At 38.4% G+C, this 23,945-nt stretch overlaps 1 protein-coding gene across 1 annotated transcript in view; it reads right to left on the bottom strand.

Annotated features, from left to right (window-relative positions):
* Window positions 1–932: 932 nt before the first annotated feature.
* The window catches only part of LOC101171453 (immunoglobulin superfamily member 3), a 115,570-nt gene continuing 92,557 nt past the window's right edge, over window positions 933–23,945 (bottom strand). Inside the window, exons 7-9 of the mRNA XM_023950580.1 lie at window positions 10,737–11,147; window positions 5,244–5,690; window positions 933–3,222 (exon numbers count right to left, since the gene is read on the bottom strand). Coding sequence (XP_023806348.1) covers window positions 2,972–3,222; window positions 5,244–5,690; window positions 10,737–11,147 — 1,109 coding nt within the window. The 3' untranslated portion in view covers window positions 933–2,971. The remainder of the gene's footprint in view (window positions 3,223–5,243; window positions 5,691–10,736; window positions 11,148–23,945) is intronic.

Genomic DNA, 23,945 nt, shown 5'->3' with positions numbered 1-23,945 from the left:
TCCTATTATCACCCCCTACCCCCGCTCTCTCTAACGTCCCTCTCTCTTCTTCCCTTCTTTCCTTTTCCGTCCGGTCCAACACCAAAGATTTTCAGACATGATTGAAATTAATAAAGTTTGGCCTCAATTACGAAAGGGGTTTATTCAGACATACCTTTTGTTTGTCTGAAGATTAATAACCCCTCTTGTTAAAGTAAAATATGTCCAACACAAGAGGCTCTCAGCTCTCATCTGTCTGCCCAGCTGTTGGACAGGACAAGTTAAAAAAAAAAAATAAATAAATAAATAAAAAAAATGTTAAGGGTGTTGTGACCCTTCTGGGTCACCGTATTAAAGGGCCAGAATTCTTGCCTTTGTGTTGAAAATAAACTCAGATTTTCTGCATCATTAACCAAAAAAACTCTTTGAAAATCAACTAATTTGATTTCCTGGATTCTTTTCTTTTTTTTTTTTTACATTCTATCTCTTTTAGTTGAAGGGTTTCTAGGATGAAATTTACAAACCTCTATTATCTTCTTAAGTGGGACAACGTGCAGAATCAGTGACCGACAAAAAATTTTTTGTTGGGTTATGTAAATTATTTTTGCACAAAACTAAACAAAGCTGGAGTTTTCTTTAATAAAAAATTTAGCTTCCTACATAAAAAGCATTTTTTTTTCCCGAAGAGAAGACAAAAATTTGCCCCAATTCCTAAAAATGTGTTGAAATTTTATGTGAAGATGGATTTAGTTTGGCCTTTTTTTCTAAACCTAATAAAATTACCGTAATAGTTTGGACTTCTCCAATGACTCCTACCTGTTGTATATTTACTACACATTTATTAAATTCACCGTTGTCTAACATAGAAGTGATATATTAACGCAGTTCAACACCTTCATCAACAAATCAAAACTCTTCAAACTCAGTGTCTTAAACTTGTACCATCAAAATACCATTTTTTTAATGAATCTGTTTAATGATGTGATGCATAAAAGCAAAGCATTAAAAAGATGAGTATGAGCAATAATTTCAAACACAATCTCCACAACTCACATTCTCAAACTGAACTACTTGAAATGTTTTGATGGGCATCTCGTTGGTGGATTGAAGGTTGGGCTTCGTGCCGACTCTCGCTCAGGGAGATGCTGCGTGGAGTACGGGGGGTGGGGTGGGGGTTGCACTTTGGGCTTTCTCACAGAAACACAAAGTTAAACTGTTGGAAGTTTACAAAAACATTAAAATCCCTCCAGCGATATTGTCATGCAATATACATGTTGACACAACTGAGACGACAATGTCAATTTTTGGGGGGGGGGGGGGGGATTTTTCCTGTCCATGTTCAGGTCTGGCAGTGTACGGGTTCAGCTTCTGCTGGCTGAAGATTGGACTTTTTTTTATTTATTTAACCCTTTTGCATCATTTGTGTCTTGGCAGCTTCAGCCGGAATCTGCCATTAAAGTCCCAACTAGGTCTTTGTCCAACAACATCCTACTTTGATGTTTACATCACATTTCACTAAAGAAACAAGCAAAACATAAGAAATAAAAAAAAAAGCATTCAGTGAATTAATTAATGTGACTTACTTGTTAAACTATTGTACATTTAAAGCCACAGTCAACTTTAATATATATATAAATATACAGTGTTGTGACATTGACCAAACCTCACAGCCTGGTGTGAAATGCTACAGACTGCAGTTCGCAGGACAGATCTGCATTTCTACTTCTACCACACCGTCAACACACACAGGCTATTGACATAATGTGCTTGGTGCAGTTGCCTAGCAACGCAAGCGAGACAGTTTGCAGAGTATTTCAAATGAAAGGAAAAAAATACATTAAAAAGCTATGCAAAATAGTATAAAATAATAAATAGAAAACTTTTTAAAATAAACATAAATCAAACATTTGCCCTTGTTAGATTTTCTCACAATGGGCAGTTAATTTGTCTTTATTTGGCCCCTAAAATGTCTTTCTTCATAATAACCAAATATTTCCAAAAAGACGGGACGGAACGGCCATACTGGGCGACCTAGAAAAATGTGCTAGTATTATTTCTACTGTAATTCACCAACTGGCTCAACATTTAACTGTCAACAAGGCTCATAAATCCACAGCAAGTGGTAAAAGCAGACATATTCACAATCTGTCCCTTAAATTCATCGCTCTCCGACAAAGTTCAGAAACCGGCAGCGTGGAAGGACTTGGCACTGCAAAAAGAAAACTCACTCACGATAAAGTACCCAGCAGGACAGAGCTGCTCGTTTTCCTCTTCATAATGTCCAGAACCTTCGTTTCGTCCCCCCAGAATTCTCTTTTAGGAAAGAAAGAGGGCAGAGAAGAACGGGACAGTCTTTCACTCAGGCCAGAGTGTCTGGCAGTGTTTTTGTGGCTAACCAGGACTTGTTTCAGTCTGCCAAGGCAGGTGGGCAACACACAACCTCACTCGGGACACAGACGAGTGTGTCCCCGCTTTTGTCTCCATGCAGCCTGGCAACCAAGTCAGTGGGCACACCGCATCGCTATGGCAACCAACATAGTGGACAAGGCTTTGGCTGCTCCTCTGTGAGACTTTTTCGGCGTCCACCTAATGCCACAGTTGATTGTAGACGTCCGTAGCTCAAATCTTAAATCGAATAGAAATCTCTTCAGCCAGCCGCGATTTTGTTTTGTTCCCCCTTTTAAAAAATAGACAACTATCTGGAGTAAGAAAAAAATCAAAGCACAGCTCTGAGGTTAGGCTTCTCAGAGAACTTAACCGGGAGTCGTCCTGCAGTTTTTGCTGAAATGGCACATTCTCATTCTCTTTCACACAAATGTATATCCGTAAACAAAGAAAGCAAAGAGCCGCCAGGGCAGAAACTTGAAAACGAATAATTCATCACGGCATCAGACAACACTTAGGTCCAACGGTGGAGTCCAGATCTGCTTCCTGGCCGGGTGTTGACCAAGTCCATGATGTGTGTGAGGCAGAGGAGGGGGTGGCGTCCAGCTTAATCGACTGTGCCTGGGTGCAAGCTGAGGACGGGAGGGTCCAGACAGGTGGGGGAGTAACTGAGGTGAGGTTCTTTTATCCATAGGAGGGGAGCGCCATTCTTGCCCTCCTGGCTTTTGTTGTTGTTTCGGTTCTTGAAGCGCACCAGCAGCAAGGCAATGAGGAGGATGGCGAAGATGGGAAATGGGTAGAAGAAAACAAAGTAGAAGAGGGAGTCATGGGCGCACACCACGGAATGGATGGTAGAGTCTGCAAAAACAAAAAAATATATATATATTTATAAGTTATTCTTGTTCCTGTCCTGACTGACCCAAAAAAAACAAATTTGGATGATGAATGGTAAAGAAAAGAATGACTAAGATCCTGCTTTCAAACGACTTTTCTGACAACAGCTGATCTAATATGTGTAACTGCTAACATGAGTGAAGTACCTAGGATAGAAGATAAAAAAAGATTAAAAAATGTAGAGACAAAAATTAAATGTTCTAAAAAAAATGAATTGTTCTGAAAATCTGCAGCCTTTCATTTTGTTTTTGCCCTAAAATTGTGATTTTTTTTTTTTTTTAGCATGTTCTTCTGGCCCTTTTCTGATAGTGGAGGACATTATTAAGTAAATTAAGTTGAAATTGTATTTCTTTTACAAATTGTTGTGAATCAGGAGCAGGCGGGGGGAAAATGAAGTTTGAAAAAGAGCATATTTGTGACAAAGCCTTTTGGATAAGAGGTTGAAACGTCTTCTAACTTTAAAAACTAATTCCAGATGACAGCCCCTAAACCTACTACTATGATGGAATCAACCAGGATGAATGAGAGTCTTCATAGACTAGCAGAAAAGCATGTAAACAGGGAGCTCTCAGCAACTGGGAAGGGAACAGAGATGGTTGCTTTGTGCCAATGGTCCAGCTCGCAACTCAAAGGTAAATTTCTTATCAACTGCAGCCGCTCTACGACATAATCCTAATTAAAAGACTATTGGGAACACTTTTACAATTGAAATCAATCAAAAGATGATCAGAGTGGGACTTATTGTGCTATTTAGCTTCATTCTGACAAAGTGGCACATTTAGAAGCTACAGAGCTACAGCAAAATTGCAAACTGAGCACCAACAGCCACCAGATCTGCTGAAGTCCTTTATTTTTATTTAGATTATGCATCATTTACTAATAAAAGGCGTCCATGACCATGACGCTTAAAAAGGAATGAGATATACAACAAAGATTTTAATGAAAGAGGGTATTTTTTTTTTATCAGGTTGTGGGTTCATGTGTTTTTAAAAACCAAAAAACTAAAACTCTAACATCCAAAGTGAACTAACTAGAGATTTAACTGACAAAATAAATGGTAGTTAATAACCAAATGAGTCATTACTTGCAGCCCTAAAACACAAATAAAATGCTATGATTAGCTAACAGTGGAATAATTGTACAATCTTATTGTATGATGTAATATAATATTATATGATATAATTTTGCAGGAAAATTCTGTACTGTAGGAAACGCGGCTGGTTCTTTGTTAATCTACCAGCATGCCTGCAAATAAATTCTTTTTTTCAGACACAATATCAATTTGTTTATCAGTTTTTGTTAAATCCAATAAAAAGTGTGATCAAACTATATATTTTTTTGTTTTTAGTTTACAAAAATAAAGCTAAGAAAGCTACTGTCTAAACACTGAATGACGCTGAGAATTCCTAAACTAGGTCTCTGCTGCAATAAAAGACTGGAACTTACTTCAAAACCAAATGCTTTCATCTCTTTTCCTGCTTTCACACATGTAAATATTTAACCACAGTTTGACAGCTTCTACATTTATGAAGATGATATTCATCTGTGTTTTGCTTTTTTAAGTGTCTCCTTGAATTTTTGGTTTTCTCCCCCTTTCCCAACCTCATAGCTGTTTTTCTGCCTCTTGCCAAGCCAGCATTATTATTTATAATTTGTGCTTTATGTTCTCCCTGGAGAAATAAAGGATGAATCAACAACCACATCAATAATAGAGGTGATAAAATGTTTGACAAAATAAGGAAAAAGAGGTCTTAAAAATGAAATGCCAGCTGTGAGAAAATGCTCGGAAGCTCTTTATGTTTTCTGGCTACCTAGACTTTAATACTAAAAATAATTCAGAGCCGGGAAATATTTGCTGTGGGTTAACATTTCAGTGTATGTAATTGATGCATCGGTTTAAATAATTCATAATTTTTTCATGGAACGCACAGATAAAATCAGTTTCCTCATTAATCCAAGTGAAACTCACAGTTTATAAGGGTTACCTTGTTGCAAAATGTTGACTGTGGTGAACCCTGAGTTGTTGGTGGCCAGTCGGTACCATATGTAGCGTGGGTTGAACAGCCACTCCTCCACGCGGCAGTAGTACCTGCCGGCGTCTGCTGGTCGGGCTCCGTGAATAGTCAGGCTGTACTGGTCAGGGGTCATTTTCTCAAACTGCAAGCGGGAATTCGGCCCCGCCTCTTCTTGGGGGCTGCAGTTTTCCTTTTTAAAAACAAAGTCGTGGGCGATGGAAAACACGCACTCGCGGTCACTCTCGTCCTCTCCTGGCAGGGCAGCGAAGTTCTCGTCCTCAGAGCGATCCACGTACCAGGACACGGAGAAGCTGGAGTCTGGAGACGACTGGGAGGAAATGATGCAGCCCAGTCGGATGGAACCGGACTCTTCCACCGTTATGTTCGACTCCATTTCTTCCACCTGTAGTCGAACCTCTGTGGAAAGCAAACAAAGAAAACAATTCAGGTAAACATTTTGATTGTGAATTTCGCAGAGGACTTAAAGCAGACATAAACGGTTTCAGAAAAATTTGACCTTATCTTTTTTTTTTTTTTGCTTTTAAAAGTCTGGTCACAGAGTTTTTCTCAAAAGCTTTTTCTAGTTTAAAAGATTTTTTTTAATTTTAAATCTACAACAGAATACAGTGGACCACCATGAAAAATATATATGAGACAAAAGTTATAAAATTATGAAAAAAGTCATACAATTATGAGGAAAATTTGAAAACAATAAAATCTGAATAATAATGTAAAAAAAATAGGTGTAATCTTACAATGACAAAGTCGTTTGTTTGTTCATTTTGGGTATCACCCATTAACAGCAGCCAAATGATAAAAAAAAAAAAAACATAAAAATAAAAAGTGAAAAAAAATGCACTAAAAAATAAATAAAATAAATAAAAAATTGTGGCAAAATTTTCCCCTTCCAGGGTTAAATGTGCTTCACGTGTTTTTTCTGGGAATTTTTACATAAATCTTAAAGTTTTTTTTTTATTTTTCACTTGAGTCACAGAATGAACTTTATTTTTTCAATTTTGATATTTTTCTGCACTAAAAACAGCTCTTATTTTTCCACATTATATTTTATAGCCCCCACTCCTCCACTCTAGTTTTAAAATTATTATTTTTTTTGGGGATCAATTTCTCATTTGGGAAATTTCCTTTATTACACGGTTATTCAAAAACGTGTCCTCGGTGACCGAGAAACTAATGAGAAACATCTGATAACCAGAAAACATTCAAGAGGTGATCTAAAGTATTTTCAGCTAATTAATGACAGGAAACAGTCGATTCTGCAAATACAACACCAGATTTATCAACAACAAAGAAAAATGAAGAAATGTTACTGTGCTGCCCATGGCCATCATCAGTCTTTCAACTTCCCAGCAGGGCGCTTCCTAAAGGCAAGCATGCCTGTCTGCATGGGTGTGCTAAAACATTTGGGGGGCGGCCATGTGACCCACTTTCAGAGCAGTCCGCAACAGATATGGGCCAACATGATCTCATCTTTTTGTTAAAGCCAAATGTGAAGCAGGATATGTGACGGAAGAAGAAGTGAGGGGACTTTTCTGAACCTCTTATGAGAACATTTTCAACGTTTCTGCAAAGTCTGTGTCTGTTTGTTTAATCAGTGTTTAAACAGGGATTCTTGATTCTTTTATTTCTTGTGGTTGAATCTTGCGTTTCCTAAAGACAACATGACGTTTAACTCTTGTGCTATCTTAGATGACCCCACCCTTACATTGACGTGTTCTCCCTACCATGACAAAGGTGGATAAAGGTGGAAAGATTTCATGTAATCCAGTGAAGATTGCAAATCATTGAAGAAAAAAGGTTCAGAGCACTGTCTAGTGGGTCTAGATGACCCAACTCCCAATGTTCAAGTGCCTAGGACAGCACAAGGGTTAAATATGAAATGTGGGTCTAAAAAGAATAATCACAGAAGAATAGAGTAAATGCATTCTCCTGTGCAGGTGTGCACGCCTACGCATCTCTTCAGCTTCCCATCCTTTCGCTTTAACAGTATTCCTGCAGAGCAGCTGCTTTAAATCCTGCTGGACAGATGCCATTGTCACTGACATCACTCAGAATTGTAAATAAGTAACCTGGCAAGAAGCTGAGTTTTGGAGAAAAATACCTCTGAATAGAAGACCATACTAAAAGCGAGTAAAAAATGAAAAATTATGCACCAACTCGGGTGCCCTCACTTCTGCATTTATATATATAGTCATAGTTATATGACATGGTGTGCGCCAACAGAAACGTTTCGTGTGCATTATTTTCGAGTTCTTTTTTTTGGAGTGATGTCAATCAAGTGATGTACTCCATGGCGAGAATGATGATTGGCTGACAGAAGGTATATGTTCATTATTTATTTTCTTTAATGACCCTCGATCTAATCAAACTTCCATCACGATCAATCAGTCCATTGTGATTGACGTATTCACCCCCCTGCCGACAAAATCTATCTGGAGTTGAATTAAATACAAAACTGTATCGCCTGTTCCAGGAGTGGTTAGCACTCTCGCCCCACAGTAAGAAGGCCCTGGTTCAAATCCCTGCTGGGTTGTTCCAGTGAGGAGTTTGCATGTTCTCCTTGTGCATCTCCTGGCCTTCACCCAACTTTAGCTGGGATAGGCTCCAGCAGCCCAGTTACCCTGAAAGGGATTCAGTGGGAGCTGAAGGGGAATTTTTTTTTCCAATAGAAAAATGTTATTTTTGTGATAGAAATATTGATAAATTGCTTAATTACAGCTAAAAACATACATTTCCATAATTAATAAAACCCTCCATCCTTTTATTGCTAAAGCTTTGTTTTACCAATTCATTTTTTGAAATGGGCTAAGCTTAAGCTAAATTGTGACTAAATTGCTGTCACTAATTGGCCTGAGGCTCTTGTTATTCTGGGATGACACGTTGCATTTGGTTGTATTCTGTTGTACAGGCTTTTCCAGTCATTCTCCCCTAAAACTTAATCTTGTTTTTTTTACTCTGAGTGTGACAAAAAGCCAGAAACCAAACAGCTGCTTCATCTTCTCTATTCTTTTTGCACTTAGTGTCGCTACAATGATAATTTAAAAACAACAACACTTTTATTGGATTCATGGCCTGAATTCATTGACTGTCAGTTTCTTGACCTGCCTTTTTTATATATTTTTGTGTAGTTTCTGTGTTTTATCAGTCAAATGCTCTATATCAGAGGCTGAAACAGAACTTTTTTAAAATTTTAAGTAAAAATTTGACATAACAATGGTTAGTTTTTTTTCTGCACAAACCTCACAGCAATTTGTCTTAAATTGAAAATAGTGTTTTTGGTGTTTTTAACATGTTCATGTGGAATTTGTTTCATGATATCTGACATATGTAATATGTCAAAATTAAGCTTAAATTTGAGTTTCTGAGTTTTTCTTTTTATAACCAAATTGTGCAGATGAAAAAAACACCATTAGAAAAAGAGTGTATTTATGACATAGGTGCTACAGGCGACAGGCCCCAAGCTCCCCGCTCCGCTTTATTCCAATGCATCCACTTGAAGACAAATACATCCATGTACGTCTTTGTTTTCCCCGTCTGAGCTGGAATCTGGATCAAAATTATGTCCAGCTGGATAGCTACGGTATTGCTCTTCATTTCTGTTGTACTGTTTCTGTTATGTTGATGGTGTGAGGGGCCGTAAGCTAGAGAGAGGGAGGTTTCAGTGTTTTTAAGAAGCTTAAAGTCTCACTCTAATAACATTCTGATCTATTTTTAAAGTGTTCCATGTGGTCTTTCAATTATCAGCCCGAACCTGTGTCATTTTCTCAGTTTCTGCAGATCTGCCATAGTTTTTTAGGATTTTGTCTCCGAGTTGTGGGCAGAACCATTGCTGCAGGGCATCAAATCAAATCAAATTACCGGTAAATCAAATCAATCATTATTTATTTAGCACTTTTCCAACACGTCACTCAAAGTGCTTTGCATAGAATATAATCAAAATGTAAAAATCATCACCCCCCCTTCTCCGTCCCATTGCTGAGAGCTCATTCATTCATCTTCTTAACCGTTTATTCCCTGTCGGGGTCACGGGGTTGCCGGAGCTTATCCCGGCCACTTGGGCGAAGGCAAGGGATGCCCTGGACTGGTCGCCAGTCTGTTGCAGGGTGGAATATCCTCAATCACACATCCATTCACTCTCACACCTATGGACAATTTAGAGTTGCCAATCAACCTATGTAGCATGTTTTTGGACGGTGGGAGGAAGCCGGAGATCCCGGAGAAAACCCACGCATACACGGGGAGAACATGCAAACTCCACACAGAAAGGTCCCCCATTGATGTTGTGTTTTTCATGTCCCCCAGGGGCCTTCTTGCTGTGAGGCAAGAGCGCTAACCACTGCGCCGCCGTGCAGCCCTTGCTGAGAGCTCTGTGAGATAGCGAGGAGGGCTGTGAGATAGCGAGCAATAGAGATAGAGAGCTCTTGCTGAGAGCTCTCTATCTCTATTGCTCGCTATCTCACAGCCCCTTACAACCCCCCCACCCTAAAATTATCGGTGCAAGAAAAATGGTGAGCAATATTAGAGCTGTTCGATTTGAGCCAAATGCCAGCTGGGACGAGGAAAAAGAAGACGTACAAGGATCTAGTCGAGCATAAGTGGATGCATCAGAATGGAGCAGAGCAGGGATTTCTGACATAACAAATACAATCTTTTTCAAACTGTGTTGTTTTGTCTGCTCCTGATTCACAATGATTTGATTAAAGAAATACCAATAATACTACTATCTTAATTTTCTTTATATGTGATCAGAAAAATGCAGCAAAGACACATTAAAAACACCAAGAACACAATTCTCAGTGGAGCGGGTCTCTAAGGTTTCAAAATCTCTTGCCATTTACTAGAAACATTCGAAGCATTTCTAATGCCAGTGTGTTAATATCTGTTTTAAGAGGGGCTGGAGTTTGTCCCAGCGGCAAACAGGACACAGGTAAACAGATATAACCAGAATAATCAACCAAGCATAAATGTTTTTCAGGCCCAAATTGAAGCCCCATGGCTTTGAAACACAGCTGCCTAATCAATACCAATATGTATTTATTTTCGCTAAAACCTTAGGGCTGAATCCATCCAAATTACAGCAGAAGGTTGCGTTTTGGAAAAAATGAAGACCAGCATCAAATGAAACGTGATTGAAGCAGAGAGTTGAGAACTAAAAATTTTGTGCTGAGGTGGGATGTCAGCATGTGGGGGGTAGTGGGGTCATCATTGCTTGGAGCCCAGGTTTCTGACTCCCGGTTTGTCAGTCAGCTGAGTCATGCGAATCCTTTATACCTGCCAGACACGTGTAGAGTCAGACAGAGATGCCCTCCAGCAGCTGAATAACATGCAGTGGTGAGATAGAAGGTTAGTTGATGACAGCTTTTGATGAAGTTACAGCTGCTGCTGCTGCCATGGAGAAAAACTTAGAGTTTTGTTAGAGACAGGTATGTTCTGTAGCGTCCTCACCTGGCTGTTTGACCAGAACCTGGGTGTATCCCGAGGAATCCTGCGACAGCTGATCCCAGTTTCCCTCTGGATCTCTCAGCCACTCCTTCACCAGGCAGTAGTACATACCGGAGTCGCTGCTCTCCGCCCTGTTCAGCGTCAGCACATACAGGCGAGGCGAAAGCTTCTCTGCCTGCACGCGCAGTCTCAGTCTCTCCTCGTCTGCGTAGTCGCCATATTTGAGGGCCCCCGAGCGTTCGATTTCCAGCAGGAGCTCATCCACCTCTGACCCAGCTGCACGTCTCACGTACCACAGAACGCTATGCTGGGTGTCCAGGTCGCTCCGGAAGGTGATGGAGCAGTTAATCCTGACGCGGCTGTCCTCCAGGTAGACCTGAGACTGGTTGGTTTTCTGCACCTTTAGTCGACTTTCTACAAAGAGGAGAGAGGTATCAAGCAGACATGAAGACAGTCAAGATGTCAGGACGGATGACATATTTCTGTTTTCATGAGACACGACCTAAAGTTAGGTTTGGCAGGAAGGATCGAGATGAATGGGGAGGCAGACGGATAAAGGACAGACAAGGAGGAGGGAAAAGCTAAACAAGTTGGCGAGCCTGAAAATGGAGATCCAAGATAAGATGCAGAGCAGGTGAAGAAACACACTGTTCAGAGTATTATTAGATCAGATATAAGACAAAAGAGGAGCATGTAGCTTTGTCAGCCTGCCAGAGCAAAAACAAAGAGGGAGTGTATTTATAAAGTCAAGCCAGGAAAGGAGGAGAGGAGATGAAAGGGTGTGACCAAGACATGGAGAGGGAGAAGAAGATCCCCTGAGTGCTGTGACAGGATTGGTTACAGCAACATGGTTTGGGGGATAGGATTAGCTGCAGGTACATCAGCTGTGACCCTCACCAGAGAACCCACTGTCAAACCACCGTAAGGGGGGATGGATTAGTATGAAACCTGGAGAACGCACGGATAAAAACACACACGCTGACAATAAATGAAAGAAATAAAAAAGACAATACATAAAAGGAGGAATGAGAAAAAAAAGAACATCTCAATACTGCCAAGTACAAAGCTTGTGTTTGCACACATGAGAGTAATCTTGTTTTCTTTAACAGAAACCAAGGATTGTTTATTCTATATGTGCTTTTTTTCTGCTAAAAAGAAAAGTAATTGAAGAAGAAAAATTAAATAAAAAAGTTGGATGTGTTGCACAAAAAAATATGGTTGTGTTGCCCTGACAACAACATTCATGACATCAAACGCAGCATCGACTCTTTTAGATGATCCTGGTTCAGTGTTCCCTCCTTTTTTCTGACTGCTGTCTGCACTTTCAACCTGAAAGCCAGACACAGTTAGGTGAAGGTTCTCCTCGTCCTAAACAGTCCTTTAAGTTTGGCCGTTATATGAGGGAGAGAAACCTCTGTGATTCACTATGATCGCGTAAAAAAAAGATTTCTCTATCCTGCTTTTAGCCCCGTGGCATCTCTTATTTTTTTCAAAACATCTGAATTTGAGTCTATTTTAGGTGTGAGTCAGGTTTTGGAAATCTTAATGCTCCTCTGTGCAAAAAGCTTTCTTAGCGGGAAAACGGGCCAAAAACTCCATGAATATTAAGATCAATCTCTTATCCGTGTCATATTTAAAAATCCCATCATTAGACAGAAACCCTATTTCAACAAAATGAAGACAGTCTAAGGACAAAAAGCTGTTGGGTTGACGCTCAGACTGACACAAAGGTCAGCACTTTTTTTTTAATGAAACTTTAAAATGATGTGAGAAGTTTTGCTGCTTCTCTCTTTTCTAGGTGACAATTATCAACATTATATGTAAAAATGTAAAAAAAAAAATCAATACACTGCAAAACCAGGTCTTCTAGAAATGAGTAATATATCTTATAATTTGAATACTTTTCTTTAAACAAGCAAAAAAAAAAACATCTGCCAATAGGGTTGGAATATTGATCTTAGCAAGAATTATTTTTTTAAGAAAAAATTGTAGTCAGTATATTTTCTTAACATAGGATTATTTTTTCTATTGAAAAACGTTTTAATAAAATTATTTTTCTTCCAAGGTGAAATATTTCAGACATTGTTTTTGGACATTCAAGATATTCTTGCAGGTTTTAAGTTGTTTTAACTTCTCTCTGCTCTACACCTTTCTAAGCTCATGAGGATTTATTAATATGGGCCAAATAGTTCTAAGATGGTATTATTCTCTTTTCGTTCACATTTTATTCTAAAATCAGTCATTTTCACTTATTACACTAGATTTTTGTCATTGCAATTAAGCAACAATTAGATACATAAACACAAAAAAGATAATAGTCACTTCTTTACAAGCAAAAAATGCTCATTATTGGGCTGTATAACATTTTATTTTAACCAATTTTATTCAACTTTTAGATATTAAGCTTTTTTTTCTGTTTTTAATGCTTTTGTGAAACTATTTTTCTAGATTTTACTCTCTACTGATTTTTTTTAAGATTAGTGTCCCCCCCCCCCCATTTTTCAGGCTCTTATTGCATTGTCGTAGTAGCGCATGTTTTGATAATTTAATATCTTTTTAAGAGGTAAAGACACAGGCTATTGAAATCTAAATCCAAGCAGATCAAAAAAAGAAAAATAGGCATTAGCCATAAAAAAGAGATTTAGAATTCTAATTTTACTCTTCCTTTTACAAAGTTGTGTATGTTTCTACTAAAACTAATTTAATTTGGTAAAAGCTTTGAAATAATTCAAAATCATTTTGCATCTAAGTTGATTTAAATCATTTTTCAGGCTTTTTGATGTGACAAGGCATTGTGGGAAAATGCGACTGTTGCCCATCTAATTATAGACACAGGAATGTAAAATGGAGACTGTAGAAAATTTTCCCTTCTTACATAAATGAAGACAAATAAGCTCCTCTTGCCGTTAGCCTCCTACTGTAGCACGTGATGGGCTTCACTGTGGCTGACTGATGAGTGGCTGCCTCCGGTCACAGCCATCTGCCTACAAAGCCTCAACGCTCGGTGAGCATGCTCAGATGACGGATCTTTGTAGTTCTCCATATTTACATTATAATATATTTAGCATGTGTGCCTTTAAGTGCGTTAAAAAGATTGCACAGCTATGAGGCAAAGCCAGACCATCTCGTTTCACAACACAATCTTCAGCTCACACATTAGTCACCTTCATGGCGTCTCTCCTCGTTAGACTGAAGCCTAACAACGTCTCCATCTGGAATTACAGCAGAGCTCTGTGGACTCCTGGCAACACCCTCTCTTTTCTTTGCTGGAGAATCACCTCAGAAACTTCTAAAGTGCAACTATGAAGGATTAGGTTGGCACAGGACAAAGCAGTTCTCCATTTGAAGTCTGAACTTGGCAGCCCAGAGAAGAAATAGGAGCGGAACAGCGTTTGCCATATGGAACCATTAGCAGAAATGCCTTTTTAATCAAAAAGTTTTATTTCTTGATTTGTAGTACGGTGGCCCAGAAGGGTCACAACACATTAACTTACCACACAACACTTTAAATCACAACACAATAACTCACAACACAGCACATCAACTCACAACACAACACATCAACTCACAACACAACACAATAACTTTTCTCACAACACAACACATTAACTTACCACACAACACATTAACTCACAACACAACACATCAACTCACAACACAACACAATAACTTACCTCACAACACAACACATTAACTTACCACACAACACATTAACTCACAACACAATAACTTACCTCACAACACAATAACTCACAACACAGCACATCAACTCACAACACAACACATCAACTCACAACACAACACAATAACTCACAACACAACACAATAACTCACAACACAACACATTAACTCACAACAGAAGTAAAGCTGCAATTGAAGGGCTTTTATTCTGAAATTCCCACTCGGCTAAGCGGCTAACTACCTAACAGAAAGTAACGTCACAGTGAGCTGTGGAGGGAGCACGTTTTTTCTACAAGAGAAGCTAGCAGCAGTGTTGCCAGATTGGGCAGTTTTGGATCTAAATTCGCGGGTAAAAATGGCTTTGGGCGGGTATGCATTATTTGGGGTTTTTTAGGGTCAGTTCAGCAAGTTTTTTTCCTTTTTTCCTTTGTGCTCCCTCCACAGCTCACTGTGACGTTACTTTCTGTTAGGTAGTCAGCCGCTCAGCCCAGTGGAAATTTCAGATTAAAAGCCCTTCAATTGTAGCTTAACTTCCGTTGAGTTATTGTGTTGTGATTTATAGTGCTGTGTTGTGAGTTAATGTGTTGTGAGTTATTGTGTTGTGAGTTAATGTGTTGTGTGGTAAGTTAATGTGTTGTGTTGTGAGTTAATGTGTTGTGAGGTAGGTTTTTGCTGTAAGGTAAGTTAATGTGTTGTGTTGTGAGTTATTGTGTTGTGAGTTATAGTGTTGTGTTGTGAGTTAATGTGTTGTGAGCTATTGTGTTGTGAGTTAATGTGTTGTGTGGTAAGTTAATGTGTTGTGTTGTGAGTTAATGTGTTGTGTTGTGAGTTAATGTGTTGTGTTGTGAGTTAATGTGTTGTGAGGTAAGTTTTTGTTGTGTGGTAAGTTAATGTGTTGTGTTGTGAGTTAGTGTGTTGTGAGGTAAGTTTTGTTGTGAGGTAAGTTAATGTGTTGTGTTGTGAGTTAATGTGTTGTGAGGTAAGTTTTTGTTGTGAGGTAAGTTATTGTGTTGTGTGGTGAGTTAATGTGTTGTCTGGTAAGTTAATGTGTTGTGTTGTGAGTTATTGTGTTGTGAGTTAATGTGTTGTGTTGTGAGTTATTGTGTTGTGAGTTAATGTGTTGTGTGGCAAGTTAATGTGTAGTGTGTTGTGAGTTAATGTGTTGTGTGGCAAGTTAATGTGTAGTGTGTTAAGTTAATGTGTTGTGTTGTGAGATAAGTTTTGTGTTGTGTTGTGAGTTATTGTGTTGTGTTGTGAGTTAATGTGTTGTGTGGCAAGTTAATGTGTTGTGTGGCAAGTTAATGTGTTGTGTGGTAAGTTAATGTGTTGTGTTGTGAGTTAATGTGTTGTGTGGCAAGTTAATGTGTTGTGTTGTGAGATAAGTTTTGTGTTGTGTTGAGAGTTAATGTGTTGTGTTATGACCCTTCTGGGCCACCATAGTATTTGTTATGCGGAATGAGGAGGAACCAAGGGAGCAAATAAAAGGCAGGAATTATGGCCCAAGTAAAAAAAGGAGATTTTGTGTGTGTGTGTGTGTGTGTCCCAAAATAACTTCAGTCTGGATTCCTCGCTTCAATTCTTGCTGCAAAAGCAACTTCACAGACAGACCAGCCTGCCATCCTCCAACCCGGGTCCACCCCCACAGAAAGTGAGGTTGCTTCCGTCAATCTCCCAGTAACATCAACACATCTGCTGACAAGCAGCAAACAGGCCAAACATTCGACACACTGGGATGGCACCAACAGGGGAGTCTTTGTGTTGTTGCAGGATCCAGTTTAATCATCCGCGGTTAACAAGGCCACTCATCATGAGTGTGCAGTCCCTGAACAGCTGAGTATCGATACCTTTTCTCATGTTATCACCTATTCTGTTTCTTTAATTAGCCTCGAGGGTTTATCCACAAACTATGACAAATCCGTAATTAGAGACACTTGCTTTTACCGCTCGGTAGTGGCTTAAGTGCCAGTCAATTGTGAGTGGAAATGAAAGTCATTTCACATAAGCCAGCTGTTTAATCAACTCTGCAAAACTTACAGAAAAACAGCATTTTTCTCCCATTTTTATACTTCAATGGTCGGAGTCTCTTATTGTGTTCACCTGCCTCTGCTGTTTCCAAGGCAACGCTGGGGAAGTTTGAGGAGTTTATCCTGCTAGGCAGACTCAAGGCTCAATAAAACAGTTTTTACGTCAGTCGCATAAAAAAATAAAATCCTATTTATCCGACCGCTCTGATTCATGTCGGAAAATTAACAGAAGCATCCTTGGAATAGATGACAGAAGATCTTTTCCAGCAATTATGTTGACTCTACTTCTGTTTTTTTTTTCTTTTTTCTTGCTCTAATGCCTGTGAGACATTTAAAACCTGATAATTTATTGAAATTCTGTAGAGATGGAAAAAAAGAAAGGATCTGAGAAGCAGAGAATTCTTGCTCTTTGAAGGTGATGCTTCCTCCAGAACAAAGGAACTCAACTGAAACACAAGAGGGTCCCCTTAGAAGAAAAGGTCCAGAAGGATAACATTTCTAGTAGTGAAATGTCAATATCACCAATATTTGGGTGTAGTTGTGACACTACAATTCTGACATTTCCGTGTGATCAGTAACTTGACGTATATGACTGATGATGTCTTGATTATTTAAACCTGGGTTGGGATGGATGGACAAGTTTTCATTGATGATCCATGTTTTAAAAATAAAACCAATGTAGAAAAAGTTGCCTCTTTTGAAGAATCCATCATAGTGAAGATAGATGTTCAGAGCTGATGAAGGTGTCTCATTTGTCAAATGACGAGGCAGGCAGGAAAACAACTGTGCTTTTTGTGATAATGATATAAAACAGTTGATCATTTGTTTTTATGAATGCATGTTGGGAGGATTTTTACAGCAAAATTGCCTTTTAATACACAATTAGAAAAACACCAAATCCTTTTGGAGTAAACTCAAGACATATTTGATTTAGTTATTAATGTTTAATTAATACTTGGAAAATTTCATATTGAAAAGACTAAGCTTTTGAAAATCAAACTCCCCTTTAATAATATTTCACAGATGATTTGCTTAGATTTTACCTCGCTTAAACTCATGAAAAGTAAGAATACAAAAACGATTTCCACTTTTGTTCATAATAGGCTGATCAGTTATGCTAGAATTCATAGTGTTTGATTATTTGTGGGTTTTTCCCTGTCCCTCTATTTCACTTATATATTTATTATTATTAGTTGCAAATAAACTTTAATAGGATAATGAATTATGGCTAATTATGGCCAACTGGTTAACATTTTGGGCTGGCAGAGATTAAATGATGGATCTAGAAAAAAATAAAAGCAAAAAGGTAAAATGTGGTTAGTTATTCCAAAAATACTAAAACAAAAATAGGAAATGGGAATAAAAAGAACAGAATCAAATAAACTATATAAATAACAAAAGTAAAGAATGAGAAAAGGGACAGAAAAGGAGAGAAAAGACAAAGAGAAAGACAGAAATATACATTTGTTCATATATATATATATATATATATATATATATATATATATATATATATATATATATATATATATATATATATATATATATATATATATATATATTTTTTTATATTTATAATTTTTTTTTTTTACTGATGCCACTAGAGTAAAACCTGACAAATGAAAGAAACGACGGAAGATTGTCATTGGTTCCTACTAAGAAGTGAGGGGTTAACATGATTTTCTTTTCAAGGTAAAAATAATGTATATAATATAAAATGCATGTCTTTAACATTTAAAGGTGATTTCAGCTTTAAAATATTTATCAAAACATTTGGATTCTTGACATTGATGCCGTGGACCAGTAAGAAATAATTAATGCAACACCTGCACAGAGCCCCATGCTATTGTTTCCCTTGGGCTCCAGAATTGAAGTCTAACCAGAAATAAAATTGTTCAATCCAAAATAAACATTCTGTTTGCACTGTTTGTTTTTGGAGAACACCATTTGTGACTTTTGTTTCTGTCCCTCTGTGCATTTTTCTTGACTTTCTCCCGTCGTTTCGTCTGTCTTACTCCCTTAAATTTCCTCTGTGCAGCCGTCCTTATCTTTGTTTTTCTTCTGACTGGTTGCCTAAACTTTTTTCAAAGGCTGACACAGTTTTCTGATTTTCTACCTTTGTTTTAAGTGACTCAGCCCCATGTTCTTGATCTTCTGTGTGCTCCACTTTTACAACTTGTAAAGCACAAGTTTGCTTGGCTGAGCAGTGTAACTGGCTCAACGGGCATGTCTGCAGTTAAAATAGAAGGGGTCCATTAAGTGTTTATTTATCAAATTGTATTTATGATGTTCGTTGGGATCAAAGTCTGGGTCTGGACCTCTCTTTGTCCGTTAGTGACTACTGCTTTAGGAGTTCCCTTGAAGATTCAATTTTTCTAGTCAGAAGAGATCCACAAACAGGTTTGGATTTGAAAAGATATCAAACTACCCCATAAATCAGTTTTGTGGACCACAGCAGAAGAAAAGTAGAAGACAGGGAATAGGCGTGAACCTTCGGAGCACATCCGGCTCTGACTAGCACACACTTCTGTGGAAATAAACTTCAATAAATCTACAAATCCATCTAGCAGTGTTCGCAGAGCCTTATGTGGTAAATCACAGAATGTCTTTTTTATTTATTTTTTGCCAGGGAAATAATTTCAATTTCAATTTTTTTTCCTGTGCTGCTGTTTTGAGAGAAGTCTTTAATGCGGGCTGGACTCTGGGGCTCACTTAACAACCACTCCTTTTGTCACAGTCTTCATTTTGAAGAATCATTGCCTCATGAATATTCCTCAATATTGGTGAATAATGAAGCGTGAACATCTGAAGTGCAGGTGAGGTCTCTCCCCAACATTTTCTTGGGGTCTTTTTAGCAGCCTAATGTGTATCGAAGGCCCGCTGCCGAACAATTTATCCACAGGGCTACATTTCTGCTGCAATGCTTTCGTTTTATGAGCAGGAAATGTGGACAAGTGACAGAGAAAAAAAGGACATGAGAGGAATGAACAAAAGCAAGAAGGCAGACAGACGTGAGGTTTTTAAGAAGTGAAGATGATTAAAAAAAAACCTGAGAAGTTAAGGGATAAATCATCAAAGTGAATGGATTTTCACAAGAGCCAAGAAGAAATGTATAAAAGGAAAGTCTAGGAAAGAGAGACGTCAGCGACAGAAAGTGAGAACATGTTACAGAGGGGATTCCACAAAGTAGCAAGCAGTCTCACCACCTGCACACTAGAAGAATTACAGTTTTCCTGATGGAGCCTGCTCCACCTTTAGCATTTGCATAGCATTTGGGCTAATCCACAACCTGCACGACAAGTCAGACCATCTCCACCAAGAACGACTCTTTAATTTACTGATACTTTTCATAGGTCTTAGTTACAACTGCACTTACAGGTGGATGCAGGCTGTCTGCAGACGAAAAATGGGCAAATCTGTGGAGGTGTCCCGCAGAATATATCAACTCGGTGAGCTCGTAGAGCAACAATGTTCATGTGCATTTTTTCCTACAGGTGTGCTGCAGGTGACAGACAGGTCATAGTGAACAATTATATAACACATGAGGGTTAAGTAGGGAAGACGCAGGCGTGCCTAACGGATTTTTCGATTTTTCAAACCTCCTTGAACCCTCTGACCTGCGCTCATTAGTGCTGTTCAGGTGATAAGTGGGATTCTTTGTGCGCAGCCTGGTTGTTAGAATTTAGGAAATTAGACAGAGTGTAATTTGAATGAGAATTCTACAGGAACTTAGGCATTAACTGCACATCCTGTGTGTGCAGCATTTGCACGTGTTCGATAAGGGGTCATTACTCGCACCTTACTAACCACTGGAGTGTGGCACTGTACGACAGCAACACCCGTACGTCATAAGTACGTTCAATGTGCATTATCCTTACAAATACTTGAAAATACACGCACAACAATGGTACGTTCCATTTTGGTGACGTCCCACACACATGCGCTCCCCTTAAGGTAGGGCTGCTCCTCTCTACAAGCAGGACAATCCAAAAACCTCCAGCACCCGTACGGGTCAATACCCCATACATGTGAATCTAACCAAGGCTTTTCTTGCTGTTCAGTAGAAAAAATGAATTAATCAATAAACCGCATGTCATCCAGACTGGACCTTTGCTCCTGTGGACAGAGATCAGTGAAACTATGATGGACGAGGTCCCCTCATCTAAAAATGTCTCCTACAGAAATAAGAAAAAAATAATAAGAGTTTCCATCCGAAAAGCAGTGACGAATCCATGGTCCCATTGTGTCAGATGGATATTAGCGCTTTTCATCTTTATTCCAGTTCATCAAAAATATCATTATGACCAGAATAGAAATCGGAATTAATTTAATGATAGTTGCAAAGAGAATCATATAGTTTAATTTTCTTCTATTGTAGCTAAAATAATCTCGGTGACCTAAATATGGGTCTGGTCTTCTTGCCTGGCTGTCAAATGTGGATGACAGTAGGTAAACAGGGAAAAATAGTTAAAAATGATAAAGTCTTAATCAGAATTAATAAATAAATTAAAAAAACAAACCACAGTGACGCGTTGAAAACAGAAGTTCTGTTCCTTTGCTGCTTAAGTTGAAGGTGGGTGCAACTATTTGTCAACCTTTGATAAAGAATGCAGGCCTTTATGTAAACAGTGTTGCTCTGTTGGAAACACATTTAGTCAGTTTCGCTTATCTTCAGGGATCAGAGATCAAGTGTACAAAAGACTAATTATATGTGCATTAATATTCAATTTGAATTATATTTATTCAATAAGAAGCTACCACGTAAACTTAATTTAACTTTCATCTTTGGGATAAGTCTAATCTTTGAACTTTTCTAGTACCCAAACACATTTTTCGCTAAATTAAATTTGGATGAGACTTGAGAATGATTCAATGAATTCAGTGATTCCTGTCAGAACAGTTTGGTTTAGACCAAAACCTGCTTCCTGGGACGGTCTGTTTATGTTGTGCAGATATGAAAGCTCATCTGGACTCTGGTGCAGAGCAAACAAGCAAATTCCAATTTCCTCATCCTAGTTCCCTCTCTACTTAGTGCAATATATAAGACATTCACCTTTTTTGGAGTGTCCGAATCTACAATTCCAAAATCCAGTGTCCTGGAAATTTCCCAGAGGACTCTGCATAAAACTAGTTTGCATCAATGCTCATTGGATTGGTGAATATAGACCATAATGCATTGCATTTGAATGATTTGTTATTTGAAAAATACATATTTTTTTCTATCATCTTCAGAACACATTGGATTCATACTGTGACGATCTGGGGGTTTGCCCCGCCTTCAGCCCCAAAGGCTCATGGGAAGTGTAGAGCTTTTTGGTGAAACCTTGAGTCAGAGGGTTGTGAACTTAAGTGACGTTCCATGCTGTTTGGCTGTTTGTGGGTGTGAAAATAAATGGGCTTTGATGCCGGAAAGGAGATTACGTAATCTGCCCCTCTCTCTTTGCTTCTCTTTCTGAGACTGTTGGGAGTCGTGCGGTGTATGGAGCACGGACAGCTCTCCAATTTAGCCAGTTAATTAGTAGCGTTTAGCTCTTGCTTCCCCACTACAGAGACGTACCAGTCGTGTCGTACAATACATTTTCTTTATAAAATAATCATATTTATCAGCTTTTTTACTTTGGCAGATAAATAAATTAAAATTGTAAGAATGTGTCATTATAATAAAATCCAGGGTATTAGATGGTCCTGCACCATACAGTCTAGGAGATCCTGGGGTCGCATGCAAGTAAATCATTTTCTTGTAATCTTTGTTGAATTAAAAGTGTGATTATAGAAGGACGGTTCACAATTAGGAAATAAACCAAGAGCAGGAAGAAAATTACTTTAACAAAAAAAAGTACACTGGGTAAAAAGCTCTAAAGTTTACAACCCCATGAAGAAGAAAAAATGTTTAGTTTTTTTCATTGCTTCTTGCCTTGGATGTATATTACACAGAAAAAAAATGAATTAAACAAATATTATCAAAGTGTCTTTTGTGCTTTTCTTCTTCATTTTTTACATTCAGTTTTTATTTCCTTACTGTAATGCTTTATACATGAAACTGGTTGTTTCAGTTAACAACAATTCATTACCATCTATCTGTGCTTTGTGTGTTTAAAGATAAGGCCAAAAATATAAATATTTATAAAAATCATGCAAAAAAATTTCATGAATTTATTTTCATTTTTATTGATTTTTTATATTTGATTTTATTGGTTAATTTCTAGCTTTGATTTTAAACAATACAACAACATTTCACACATATATCAAACTCATTACAAAAATACTGAACAGCATTGATGTACGTTATGTACAAAGAAAATAAAAGTGTATTTATCTATAATCATAACTCATGATGCATAAAATACACACTTGGGTCACATTAGGGTCACTAAATATGATTATTAAATAATGGCAGTAGAATTTGATGTATTGCTGGAAAACAAGTGGGAAAAATCAAATTTATATAATCCCACTCCTATTATGGAGTAGATCAAGACTAAAATAACTGGCCTTTTCCTTTTTTATATAAAAACAATATAAAAGGAAAAAGCCTCTATTTGTATATTTATTATTTTTTGAGCTACGCTTGCGTTTCAGAAAGACCTGGATGTCCAGAGGGCCGATGCGTTGGGCCAAAACCAGGTGAGCTCCAGTGTATTTAGAAGGAAGCAGTTCTTTCTGCTGCCATTAGCCGGTGATTTACATGAGGAGCAGCACTGTACCTGGCTCTGAGTTACGACTTCAATTACAGCAGCAGCAGGACGCAGGAGGGCCGCCATGTGCGCACGCACACACGTGTGCTTAAGAAAGATGGAGCGACGCAGCACAGAGAATCTCATTGTGTCTGCAGATTGGGCCGAACATGGAAATGAAGCCAAAATTGGATTATCTTTGACAGAATATCATATGTGTGTGTGTGTGTGTGTGAGAGCGAACAGCGGACAGTGTGAGGGTTTTTTTTTTCCTCCAGGGGAGGAATCTGACCTTGAACGCCTGGAAAAAAGACGTGATTAATCAAAAGCCTTTTATCAAAGTATTTTCTGTCCGAGTGACCCTTCCAAGTCTATTTATCACACCTTATGACCTTTTGGGGTTATGTGCAACAGACAGCATTTACGCAAACTCTGATTATTTGAATATATGAAGCTGCATCCCCACACATCCTTGGCTTCAGGTGAGCTTGCGTCCGTCGTAAATCAACAGCAGCCAAAAATGCGAAGATCTTTCACGCAAACAGTCGCTGTGATCTAGCGGCTAATCTGTGCAAACACGTGCCCCATCTTTATTATTCATTATATAAAGACGGTGCCGGGGAAGCTATTTAGAGGCAAATGTAAATATGAAGGGGAGCATTGTGAGGGGGAAGAAAAGGGAATTATGAAATATTGAAAAATCACGAGTGGAAATGATGTTGGGGCGGGCAGGCGGGGGGGGTGCAGTTAAGTGAAAGTGACGGAAAAAGAAGACAATAGGGGGGAGATGGAGGGAAAACAATACAGTTGGGAGGTGAAGAACCAGGCTATAA

The sequence above is a fragment of the Oryzias latipes genome, chromosome 21, assembly GCF_002234675.1.
Source record: "Oryzias latipes chromosome 21, ASM223467v1".
NCBI classification, from domain to species: domain Eukaryota; kingdom Metazoa; phylum Chordata; class Actinopteri; order Beloniformes; family Adrianichthyidae; genus Oryzias; species Oryzias latipes.
The sequence above is the reverse complement of the archived record's forward strand: the minus strand, read 5'-3'. Positions and strand labels throughout refer to the sequence as shown.